Source organism: Dicentrarchus labrax, unplaced genomic scaffold (genome assembly GCF_905237075.1).
Source record: "Dicentrarchus labrax unplaced genomic scaffold, dlabrax2021, whole genome shotgun sequence".
Classification (NCBI taxonomy): domain Eukaryota; kingdom Metazoa; phylum Chordata; class Actinopteri; family Moronidae; genus Dicentrarchus; species Dicentrarchus labrax.
The window spans coordinates 8,712,521-8,726,234 of NW_026136713.1; the positions used below are offsets into that span (position 1 = coordinate 8,712,521).

The 13,714-nt window shown below is 39.2% G+C and overlaps 1 protein-coding gene across 1 annotated transcript in view; it reads left to right on the forward strand.

The window, feature by feature from the left end:
- Positions 1–13,714, forward strand: part of pcdh11 (protocadherin 11) — a 130,792-nt gene that overhangs the window by 45,765 nt on the left and 71,313 nt on the right. The window contains exon 4 of the mRNA XM_051419516.1: positions 7,396–7,455. Within this exon, the coding sequence (XP_051275476.1) occupies positions 7,396–7,455 (60 nt within the window). The remainder of the gene's footprint in view (positions 1–7,395; positions 7,456–13,714) is intronic.

Here is a 13,714-nt window from a genome sequence, read left to right on the forward strand (position 1 = left end):
CTTAACAGCAAAGTGGCACCCAAGCATTTGAATGAGGGCATTAATGGTTGTTAAAAACAGGAATAATGAAGTGACGACAACAGTGTTGTGTTGCCTCTCGCTCTTGAGAGGAGCGTCTGCCAATGGAGAAAAATGGTGACTTCTAAAGGAGATCAGCAGAGAAGTATTAGGTCATCAGAACTTAGCGAATACTATAATTGCGAACCAAAAAGGAAAAAAAGCTCAGCCTCATTTCAGGATAATTGTGTCTTTATATAAAAAAGCAGCTTCACACACTCTTACGCATGCACACTCAGACATATTCAGTCATGCACAAACACTCACATGTGAATGCGTACGCACACACACACACACACACACACACACACACACAGAGAGACCTCTCTTAATCTTTCTGACACATACACACGCACGGTCATGCACACTTGCACACAAAACACACAAACAAGCACAAATGCAGTGCACAAACACAAAGCAAATGTCCTCACAAAGTAGATGAGCTCCATTCTGTGTCGAATTGAAAGCATCTGCAAAGCCAGTTTCTCTCGGCCGCGGAGGCGTGCATCAGCCGGCAGAAGCGCCTGCTTGGTGTCCCAGAGTGGCTCGCGTAACACTTGGCCTGCTCCCTTGCCACTGCCTGGATCAGAGAGGCCCACTGCTATCATCTAGGCGCTGGCAGCAGTGAGGCTAGGCTTAGAATGACAAATTGGTTAGAGGGAGTGAGTGACGAGAGCAGGCCAAGAAATATACTTTGAAGAGAGAAATGCATTCCGGGTTGTGACAAGCATGCCGCATTATATGGTCAAGTGTACAAGTCTGACTCCCGCCATGTGGATTGATCCGGATCCCAAAGACACTTAAATGAGGCGAGGCTCTCTCATCAAGACAATGCCAAAGTATTTATCTTAGAAAGTCACCCAAAATATTACTGGATTAGAGAGCTTTTCAGCACACAGTCTCTCGTCTCGTGGCCTCAATTTGTATCCGACTGCCCCTCCTCTCCGAACTATCTGAGCAACAATGATTTTACAGTGTTTGCCTGTTCGCTTATGTTTCAGACTCAGTTGTAATAATCACACATTTCTAAACACACATATAATTATAGCCAACCTAATCCAAGGAAACATCTCTTCTTATAAATCAGGAAATTGACACAACTCATTTGTGACAATTACAGAAATAATCAGCAAAAATTCACGTTGTTTTCATAATACTATGCTAATATGAGTCTGATGAATTATTGATTCAGAATGTATTACTTAATTCACTACTTCAACAAACTGATCATTTCCAAATCATCTTCCCACATTATGATCTGTGATTACAGCCAGGAAATTTGTCAGAAACAGTATTCAAATGAAACATACAAGAAATACTATGTCTAATAAATGATGTTTTTGTTTAATATTGAGGTAGAGCTTGAACTTCGGTATGAGTGCAGCCAAGTAGACATGCAGACATGTGGCTTTTGTCTGAGGTCAAATATAAAAAAATAAATCAAGTCGGTCCCTTCTCACCTGAAGGCCATGCACTGTAGCTGACAGCATCAAGGCGAAATAGAAAAGCTTGAAACTGAAAGAAAATACAGTGACCCAATGTTTTGAAAGACGTCATGGGCATAGAATTGATACATAAGCCTTTGTTGAGCCTAGTACTAGTATTGAAGTACACAGGAGTTCTATTTCTCAATTTAAAACAGTATCAGCCTGTGAAATGTTGTTCGTGTGTGCCTACTCTGTAGATATCAGATATCTGAAAACAAAATTTCCTAATGCAAAATCATAGCAGTTGTACAGGCAATAAAAACAATATTAAGCTTCCACGACATATTTTAGATTATTATAAACCCACATAGTATGAAATCCTTTTCTAGTTAATCCACAGCAATATTGCACTTGTAGAAACAATCCATGGTACCACAGACTGTTCAGAATCACAGGGACTGGAAAGAAAAAAGGAAACAATAAAACTCAGTGAATGAGAACTGGCAATCAAGTGTGTGACTGGCTGCTTAATGTTGAAGGTGCACTGGTCCAGTCTACCTGAGGAAAATATATGTGCTGCATATTTAAACATACAATACTGAATATAAACACATCCAACATGGCCCCGAGAGTTTACATTTGAGTGTATAATAAAATGAAATACAAACCATTATAAAGAATGTTATATATTTACAATTTTTTTATCCATGCCCATTTGTAAGACTGTCTAATTTACTAGTATGTGGTCCTGCTGTATTAAGAGTGAGTTTGTTCTAAACAGAGCAGCTTTGTAGGTTGTAATTACATTGTTCTTCTGCAGGCATGTTGGCACCTTGGTCAAAGGCAAGCTCCTGTGTGCCTGTAGGACTCCCTCTCATGTAAATTAGGCGCTCTTTCCTTGCCAAGGCAATCATGACATTGCACTGGTGCAATGCTAGGTCTGCAAATAAGCCATGTCAGGAGCACACACACAAGACACCGGATGTAACCCCCTTCAATTCCCACTCTGAGCAAACTGCAGAGCCGCACCAGTTGGCATCTCTAGAATTTGGTTTGAAGTTGTAGAGTATTTTACTTTTGTTGTCAAATTGCTTTGCAAATGAGGCCCACCCTGGCACAATTTCAAAGAGCTTGTGCTATATGTGCAGCTTCCTCCAGGCACTAGTTTCTGAACCTTCATCATTCTGTATGCATATGCACAGTACTGTACTGCACTAAGCTCGCATGGAGGACTAGATAAACATGCCAAGCTGGGAGGAAGATGGAAGGCATGCTTATGTCTTGTCAGCCTGTCTGTATGTTTTTTCTGTGTTCCTCAGCTTGACTGACATGGTCTATCTAATAACATGGCAGGTAAACAGTATGAAAGCCTTGACGTTTTTTTACCCATTAAAATGATATTCAATCATTTTTTGATGGGATTTTTTGCCCGAAACCACGCCTTATAATGATTCGAGATTCAAATGCCATTCACATTGAAATGCTGCGTTGCTTGAAGCCAGATCAAAATAATTGTTTTGATATGTCCTGTTTTTGTCTTGGCAATGACATTAATAGGGGGTGATCGCACAATGAGGATAAAGACATTTTTTTGAGGTATGTTGACTAAATTTGAGCCACGAATCCTCTGGCTCACAGTTATAGGGTTTCAGTCTGGGCATCATGGAAAAGGCATTGCTTTGCAATACAATTGTTGCACATATTGCGTGTCCCTTTGATTGCATGTCCAAGTCAGCCACTAAATAATAATAATGCAGGAATTAAAACACTGAAAAATAGCCCAAGGCTCAGAAATTGCTAATGAACAGCAGTGGGGTGCAGTTGGGGGTGCGGTGGGGGGTTGAGCCATCTGAAACCTTACTTCCTATTTTCAAAGGGAAATAATCTATGGTCGCTTTCTTTATACTCAAAACATCTGTGCTATTGCCTGGAACGGGTGAAAACATTAAATGCAGTAGTTCAATGTGCACTGAGAAATACTATACAGGACTCTATGAAAACAATTTTGCACAAAAATAAATATGCATCTTATTCTTCTTACTTGTCATAAAATTGTTAATCAAACTTCAACACAAGGCAGCCTTGTCTTACATAGTGCTTGTGTTTTACACTTGTTACACTCACTTCTTTCACGCCTGTCAAGAGGTCTTCTCACACTGCAGAGAACCATCAAGCAAAGGGAAATCCATGGAGAGGGATAGAGACAGAAGGCAAGAAAAAGAGAATATATTTGGTGCTATGTGCTGCAGATCAAAAACATGGCAGTCACATGATCAAAGGCATTTGATAATCCTTGAACTACATTGCTCCTTTAATCCTAGCGAGAGAACTATATTTTATTGGGGGGAGGGTGGAAACAATGTCGTGGTGACAAACAGAACTAGAAAAGCAGTAACTAGCTGCTGGAAATGCAGTTTACTAAATGTAGCAAGGCACTTTTGGGGGAGCCGGTGACGATGATAGTATAAAGCCTCCTTGTGTGTGTGGAGAAGGGAAGCTGAGCTGATGGGGCTAGAAACACAAATGTGCCACAAGTCCCTGTCCACTCAGCACTGAATAGTGCTCTTGTTTTTTTCATTGGGCTTGTTGGGGAAGTTGGCTTGTTGAATGTGACCAGACTACTATATACTACATCTGGCACATAGAAACGGAGAGCAAGTTACACTGATATTGCCTCTAAGCAAGATGGCTAATTACTTCTTGGTTAGTTCTACATTGTATAGAAAGTTCAACTAAATACCTATTACATAAATAGGACTTGGACACTTTGTAGGTTTCAGTGGTTCTTGAGTGAGGGTGAGAATTATGCTGGAGGGAGAAAAAAAGCCTAAGGTACAGCAAAAAGTATCTTTGCTAAATCAGCATGTCTCCAAGAAATCAGACAAAGAAACATCATGTTTCAGTTATCTTTCCGTTTCCTCGGAAAATAAATTGTGTTACATATCATAGCATTGTGCTCTCTGGGCCTCATCAAATTACAATAACCACCCTGAGCACTCTGAAAAGACAAAAACATCAATATGTGGTGTAATCCAAGGTCCTCTGTTGCAAGCCCTGTCAATAGTGTTTCCCTATCAGATGCAAAATGTTCCAGACCAAAGGTGAGTTGAAAAATGAAAAATATATTTTTTTTTCTTCAGCGTTTTTCTATTTTTGATTTCTCAGCTGATTACATGATCATCATCACATTTGTGTTTCCTGTAAAAACATGGAGTTTATTACTCACAAAGCTGCATGGTTTCTGCACTGGTGAAAAATGAATGACTAATAATAATCTTTTACATGTGTATGTTACCCTTGAGTGTGGCAAAGGAACATAGCGTAAAGGAAAAGTGATGCTTTGTTCTGCTCAAAGAAGAAAATGAGAAGAAAATCAGCAAAAAATAAAACAACACTGATTCTAGCCTGGGGAGATCTTGCTATGTGTTCTTGTTTGTGTGTGTCCAAGAAAGGGAAAGGGATTAAGATTATCTATGGTTGGTATCAAGCTTGAACAGGCGCCTTTATTCATTTGAACCAGAGCACTGAGTTTTTAGCAACACATTATGTTTGTATTTGTAAATATTGCTTCTTCCACATCATTTCTGCTTTCAAATTAAAAAAGTTTGTGAAGGCAGAAAACACACACCCTGTTGTTTACTTGCAATTTTAAACACTTTAAATAAATCTCTTAAGAAAATATCAGATTTTCTGCTCATTGAATTTAGTATATTTGGCTTCTCATTTTGTACACTGATTACACAGAAGACTTTGACCTTTTGATTTTTTTTTTATTAGCAAACTATTCTCGCATGCTGAGAGTTGTCAACTTCATTTGGTAATGGAAATATGATATGATTACTTTTTTATTATTGTTACTCTTGATTAACCATCAATGGTGGCAGAATCTGGGTATTGTAAAATAAACAGACTTTTTCATCTATCGCCATTTAAAGCTAGGAATTTATCCCAACAACAATTAATAAATAAAATACTCCAAAAAGAGTAAGAGAAAAATTGGGTATCTGTGGCTGTCGGACTCCGTAATCCGCTGCCTGTCTGCTGACCTACCTGTGTGCACTCTTTTTTTCAATTCTCCAACATTACCCTAGCTTTGAATCAGCAAAGTACAATGTAAGTTACAATTTTAGATGCATTGCTTGAAATGTGGGTCATTCTGTTTTCCCCACTGGATATCATACCATCACTGGTACCCAACATGGGGGTCCCGACTCCCACGTAGGGTCGACAAAGCTTCACTGGCGGTCACAAAGACCTCTTCATTCTAAAGTTTGAAAGAAAATACAGGATAAGATCACAGTAAAGACCTGAGTATAATATTACCAAAGCCTTCACTCTCTGCCAAACAGCCTAGTTCTGCATTAGAAAAGTACACAGTTAAAACAACCGGAAAGCTAATAGAACAATGAGAAGAAAACAATAAATTTGAAGTGCCATACATATATATATAGTTAAAATATTGTTAAAAGTTCATAAAAATACATAATGCAGCAAATTAACAGAAATTAATCTCTGATAACATGAAATATTCTGCTCAAAATTCATCCAAATAGCTTGTTTTACACAAATGCAGTTATTGAGTTCACTCATGTTGTGCAGTGAATATAATATGAAATATCCATAAAATATGTCACTTAGTCATGGATCGTCAGTTCACTCAATGATAGAAAAGGCGTCCCTTAAGGAAAAAGGTTGGGACCCACTGATACTACATGCTTGAAACATACACAGAAGCAAATTAAATGTTGCTTTCATCCCCAAAGGAAAAAAAAAATCCCTCATGTTTATTTGTCACATCAATTAAGATATCATTTTATAAACCCTACTCTATCTGTAGGGAAAATTTTGTCTACTAATTCCATCATCCCAGCAAGACCCATTTATTCATATATATTTCATGACATGGTGTTTATGCAGTGAAAGCCTGGCTGTTTTTTTCTCTCTCAGTTGCCTTGGCCAGTGAGGTGTTCTCTCTCTGAGTTGCAATGAAATATAGATGTTAAGAGTCTGGAGAGTTGAGTGTCTCATCTGTCCTGGTGATACCATAAGGCAGCCATTAATAGTGTCAGGGAGCATCAGACATACCACAGGCACATAATTGGATATGAGGGCATAACTGAAAGCACCTGCTTGGAAATCAACAGGGCCTTCCCAGGAGGCAGGCCCTTGGTAGATTCCCAAAGAAGTTTGCCGAGTCCATCCACATCCCTGCTGGGTTTGCCTCACCCATTGCTCTTTTCATTTCTCACTGAGGTCAGCTCAAGATGGCTTCTTGTTTTCTTTTTTTTATGATGGCATTGTGAGTATGCAAATACTTTGGATCTTTGCATAATCACAAGCAGCGGGACCATCTGTTGTTGGCTTGTTGACTTACCTTGTGTCTGCTTTTTAATGGTGTTTTCTTGTATCTGAGTGATGTATTGGTGTATTAACAATGTGATAATCATTTAACCTCAAAAAATGCATTCAGGCGTGTATGCAAAAGTCTGAACATATGTTCAGTGAAATCTTCTGACAAAGAAGGATTTATAATCTTTTTGGAGGGATAGAAAGAAGGGGGAAAAAATACATTGCTATACCCACTCACAGGATGTACGATAAGATGATATTGTCAAGATAAAGATTTAAAATATGACTGTCAACAAAAGCTGTGTTCTTGGATTAGTGGGCGGCAAAGACCTGCTTGTTGACTGGCAGTCACTTAACCCCTCTAAAATATATTGCAAAAATGCTAATGGAAAGGACCAGGAAATAAGCTGCAACTTCTGTCACTGAAGATTTGCTCGGAGATGACCTTCACTGAAAACATGTGTCCTGTGGAGCACTTTGTAACTTTGTTTTAAAAGCTGCTATATAAATAAAATTGTACTTACTTACTAACTTACTTACTTATAATGTGTTTTTCTTGTAGAACCTGAGCCAGACACCGGAGAAGTCTTTTAGCACACCGCCTCCCATTTGTCCTCATAAGGTAAGCTCCAAGCCTGCTTTCAGGAAAGGGACAAACCACATTATGTAAAATAATTGCAGATATTTAAAGCATTTAATGTTCTCATTAGTTTTTCTTCTGTTTATGTCTATTTACATTTCACATTTGTAAATTAGCTCTGTACCATGCCAAGACCCTTCTCATCTTTTCACATATTTGATTTTCATTCAACTTTAACAGGACTCTTTGCCAATGGATGTTTAAATTAATTATCAGTGATTTAAAAAAAGGAAAATGTTTTCATTTCAGTTTCTTTCAAGCATATATTTTTTTTGTTCCTGCTGTTTCTTTCTGTCTGCATGTCATTATAATTCAACATTTATTTGACATGAGGTGAGAAAGATTTATTCAATGCTAATTAGTCCTGTGCATGCACAGTCAAAGTCATCACTTCGCTGTGATGATCTCCAGTCATCTCCACACACTGACTGAAGTAGCTTTGCCCTTCAGTTCCTTCTCCTGATGCATGCTTCGTGCAAATGTGATAATGTGCTATGTAGTGAAATTCACACAATTTCAGTTCACTTAGCACCAAACGTGTCAAAAATGCCTGTGTCCTTTTCTGGATGAATGGCCGGTATGGTGGAGAGTGGCTTATTGCAAGAGTGGACCTTGGTAAAAGGAGCCCAATGGAGGGAAGCTGTCTGACAGCCTGTCATCAACTGTTCAAAGGCTAACACAGCTCTACATCGCTAATGCACAGCTAGCTGTCTAAAATGACTTTGGTGGCATTGAAAGCTGCAGATGGTGGTAGGACAGTAAATAGTAATAAAATATGATACTTCTCCCCCAATGTCTGTCATTAGAAAATCACAAGGAAGGCAATCAACTTCTATTTGGAAGTCTGTCAATGCAAAACAGCACGGCATGTCCATCACATAGGATGTGAATGTTTCATATTCAGTTTTCTTTGTCAGAAATTACAGTCTGGCACAGTCTAGGGTTGGGATGTGACATAAGTTCTAGTACAGGAACACCTCTGTTTCGATAGCTCTACAGAGTATATCTGTCTATTCCCTGTTATTTCTGGCTGCCAAATTTCCCTCTCATTCTCTCTTTCTTTGACTTGCTCTCTTTCCACTTTTACACAGCTGATCAGGGCTGATGTAATGGGGGAACACCGTGGGTTTGCGGATAGTGTTATTCACGTTTTAGCTGTTAGCAGCGGAACATAATCTCCCTCTAGTCAGCTCACATTAGTCTCCATGATCCGCACCAACCCAATATGTGCGGCGAATGCAATGGGCCAGCTGGGCTAATTTAGTATGTCAGTCAGCTCAGGAGGCTGGTAAAATGAGGAAATGGCTGGATATGATTTATATGAAAAGAATATTCAGATTATAATGGATCTCAGAATAGAATATCCTCTGTCTTTTTACACTTCTCTTCATCTGCATTGTGTGCATCCCCCAGATAGATAGTGAAATGAACAGAGGGCTTTTAAACTGACTGCTCTGTGATTATATTAAGAGTGTGAGAGTGAGAGAGCGAGGAAAGAGAGGGGAGGGAGGAGATCGGGTGCCCAAGCACTAAGTATATATAATTGCTTCTTGACACATTGGCCAAATTCTGCAGTGCCAGGATCTGAGCGAAGATGATTAACGGCTGTCCGAGTGGGTGGGCACTGCAGGTCGTTCAGGGCCTTTGGTTTCCATAGCGATCCTAGTATAAAGGCCATATATTGCATACTGAAAATCCCAGAGGTCCGCACATTGTTAAACTACAATTATAACTCACATCGAGAGCATTGTCTGTCCACCGCAAACTCTCTTATTCATCCGCCAAGCGGCTTGCCGCTTTTTTTTCTCTCTTCTCCTTTATTTCCTTCTCTGTTTTTCTTAAATGGCCTCCTCCAGCTGGCAAGAAGATAAAGAGTGAAAATCTTGCATTCTGTGAATAATTGATGAGTGGGCTCACCTCAGAGCATCATTACAGTACGGCAGTCAGGGTAAGAGGTGAGGGTAAGATCATATTTCTGACACAAGGCTTCAGGCGGTAGAAAATTGTGTCAGTTTTTCACAAGGTTTTCTTCTGAATCTACAGCATGAATAACAGTTTCTCATTATAGCTCAACGGGATAGAAATTAAATGTGAACAGGGATTTGAGCATACGTTCATGTTTCTGTACACAAACATTTCTTGCACAGGTGGTAAACAGAAACTAGTGAAATATCACTGTTAAGTGTAATTTTATTCCTGTATTCCGCAAAATGTAAATAGTTAGGTTCTTTGCCGTTGGAGCGCAGTGTTCTGGCTGATATGATTGTGTCTGCGTCCGTCTGTTTGTATGTGTGTAAGAATGTGTGTGCATGCATGCATAAATACATGTTATTTGTTATGTGAACAGTGCAATCTAGTTAGGTGACAGATGGAGAGGGCAAAGATGGGGGTGGGGATCAAGCACCTCTGACAGTATGGTGCCTGTACTGCACCCTGTTCCTGCCAGCTCTAAAATTGCTATGGTAAACGAAAGCCATGCAACTCCAGGATGCCATTTCACAGTTTTATTTTCCAAACAGAATGAGAGACTCTCCTGTGAAATGTCACCTAACAATGGCAAAGTTGAGTGAGGAACATGCATACTTTATCCTGTGATGTTCGACCAGGATGCAAATGTAAACACACTGATTGCCACAGATAAAATGCTTAAGAGATCTTGTGTGCCGCAGCATTTTTAAGTCAAGGAAAGGCCACTGAATAAGCACATCTTAATGATGATTCATTCTGTATAATAAAAGAAAATCCCTCTGGCATCCAAACAAGAGGCTAGTCATGCGGCAATTAAGCTTAGTTAAAGGCATAAAGCAGACTAAGGGTGGTTAGTGAGGCATCTTCCTGAACATGTACGTCCACATGCACATCCTTGCACATGCAAGCGCACAGACACACAGTTTCACTCACTCAACCCTTCTCACATACACAAACACGCAACTCATTTGAGGTAAATGTGATCTCAGAAGACAAGCAGCAACAACCAACGGCTCCATCAGGGTGCCTGGGGGTGCATTGGTGGCCATCGTCAAACAAATAATCCTTTGTGACTGAAAAAAAGACAATCCAAAAGGTCATTTGTGACCTCTGGGACCAGTACTGTGCAGCATCTGTCACTAGCAAGCACCACATGTCTGTGTCAAATGGCAAAAGGTATGCGGTGCAGCCAGCCTGCCGTGTAATAAAGGCAGTAGGCCTGCATGTACGTAGCATCCCTGCCACAGTTGCATTAACAGGGCTCTCAGGTATCCTGGCGCATCTGCAGAACATCCAACTTGTCGTACTGTATACATTACTGCTCAGAAACCTTGAAGGCTGGTCACAGCATGGCTACAGTAACATGCAAGCTTTAATATTGTATCATGTTTTAAGACCACATGTAGAATACTGCATAAATTAATATGACTGCATTTATATTTGTAGAGGCAATTTGACAGAAAAATCCTCAATCATCAAAGAGCATGTTTAACTGCTTCAGAAATCACTTTTCAATGACATCTTCAAACCTTCAGATTTATGCCTAACATAAATACGGGTAATGGGTACATTACATTTCATAGATGTAATAAGTATTCAGCATATCATTCATTTGTGTGTGTGTGCCCTCTCATGCAGTATTCTTCTTATAATGGTTTGAGTTAATCCTCAAGAGAATTATTGACAATGTCTATAGCCTCTATGGTTGATGATACCTCTCTTGTCACACGAGTTCCACAACAAGAGTTAATAGAATCAAATATTCAGGGGAAATTGATGAAGGAATACATAATCCGTGCCTCCCTCCCATCTTGCCATGCTCATGTATCTGCATCAGACCACACCTCCATGTGGAACAAATCAATAATTTTCCATTTCTAACCAAATTCCTCTTTTTGAAGGGTGGAATCCAATCTTCACGGACACACTAACAAATTGGATATCCTGACAGTTACAGTAAAAAAGAAACACAGAGATGACATGGGTGGTTCTGTAAAAAAAAATGCCATGCATTTTGTGTGTAGAAATTGCATATCTCACAAAATTTCATTCTGAATTCTCTCAAATTGCAAATGTAGAGTTGTGTAGTATATTTCCAAGATCTCCTGCACTCTCTCTCTCTCTCTCTCTCTCTCTCTCTCTCTCTCTCTCTCCTGCTGGCTGTCCTTTCCTCTCTCTTGCCACAGCATATCTCCCCCCCTACATCCAGCTAAACCAATCAGGGATTTGAAGGCCTCACTTCCAATCAATTACCACCCAAATCAGTGCAGAGGCCTTTGATATAGAATCATTTGTCAAATCAGCACAGATGGCTGGGGGCAGGTACCCCTGTGCCATAGGCCATATCCACCTGGAAATCTCTGCTCAGGGTGGGCTCTCCCGACACTCCCCAGCCTATTAATGGCAAGTCATTGTGTGCTCGAGGACTGCAGTCCAGCTGCCTGGTCCCCTAGATTGCTAATGTATAAGCATCTTAGCCTGACCGGTGGATAATACCAAGTCCCAGGGTCTACCATAATGATTTGGACTATTTTTAAGGCAGGCAAAATGTGACTTTTGCAGATCCTACTTGAGGCGCTCATATGGATTGCACAAAAGCTGCAGGAAGTGTACCAGGGTGCAGTTTTTAAATGCAGCATTATCACATTTGACCTGCTGCAAATATATACCTTCAGCTTTTTATCATCCGAGTGCATGCAGGTGTTGACATGTGCACCATTTTTTCTTCACAGAAAAAATCTGCATAAAATGACACTTCTGAAATCAAGACATACAGTACAATGATTAGATAAAATGAGAACAGTGGAATAAAAGACTGAAAGAAAAAACATGTGCATACAAAACAAGATCAAGGACACTTGACACTAAAACCTGAGGAAAAGGTAAACAGTATAGTAATACTGTGTGAATTATAATTAATAAAATACCACTGTAGAGGTATAATAAACAGACCACCATATCAATCAAGGAGTGTTGTTAAATCAAATGATTATAGTAGAGCAAAGAGAATATAAACAATAATGTGAACTTGCGCCATGAAAAGAAAAAGAGGAAAACAAAGAAATTTACAAAAATAAATCTTTTCTCCCTGCACAACCACACCTTAGGTGATATGTGATGATATTTATGTGTACAAATCAGGCTTCACTTGTTTTATTGTTGCTGGGAAATAAAAATGTCCTGTGATACAAGTAAAGAAGACTATACCAATCTCAATGTCTTTCATTTGCAGGTAGCAGGATAGACATTACATTAATAGAATTCATACCATTAACTACTAGAAATGCTATCAATTTCTTTTCTTCCTTGCTGCTCACTGCTTTTGTACAACAAACTGTGCCTCAAATGGGAAAAGTTTCCAATCACTTGTCCATAGATTGTCCCATTAATGCGTTATTGGTTCATTCATTAAACAGGCTTGGGAGAAAAAGCAATTTGCCACTGTTGATGTAGTGTTGAATATTGGGAGTAATATTAGATGTAAACTCTAGAGTTTTAACCTAAAAATTCTAAGCATCTTCATCTAACTTAAGAAAAAAAATAGATATGTCACATACACTATAGTATGGTGGCTTTAGCTAAGATTTGTGAGCTGATGGTGAATTGATGCTCTGTAATATTTGAGTAACAAAATAATATATAACGAGAAAGCAATAGTAATCATAGTTTGCTAGCGAATAATGTTTCAATTTCTTCTCAAACAAAAAGAACTTTGCTCTTCCACACATCAGTAGGCAAAAAGTCCGGCGCTAATTACAGTCTGCCCTGTTTCGTTCTCAACATCCGTTGTTGCTCCTTTCCATTGTGTTGTTGCTTCTGCATCCATGTTGTGCTTTTGCCATTCTTATTGATTTTAATTTTATTCTGCATTGCAAAGCACTTTGTAAAGTCTTTATAAATTAATCATTGATTATCTTCTGACATTTAATAATGATGATTGAGATATCACTGCGTTGATGGTTAACAGATACATGAGATGATCTAGAGATTCAGACACTTTAAATAGCCAGAGCAATGCGTATTCGGTGAAAATGACACTTGTTCTTTGCTGTTCTTCTCACTGACAGGTCTAATGAGTGCTGGAGCAGGCACAAGTATAGCAAAGTAGATGCAAACAGATCATTAAGGGTGTTTGTATGTCCATATATGGTGAATTGTGCAGTGGAAATGACACTTGTGCATGTGTGCCCAGTTCCACAATGATTGAGATTTATAAAATAGAAGCATTCGTATGAGGTTTTATAAATAAAATAAAAAGTCTTTCGTAACTTCA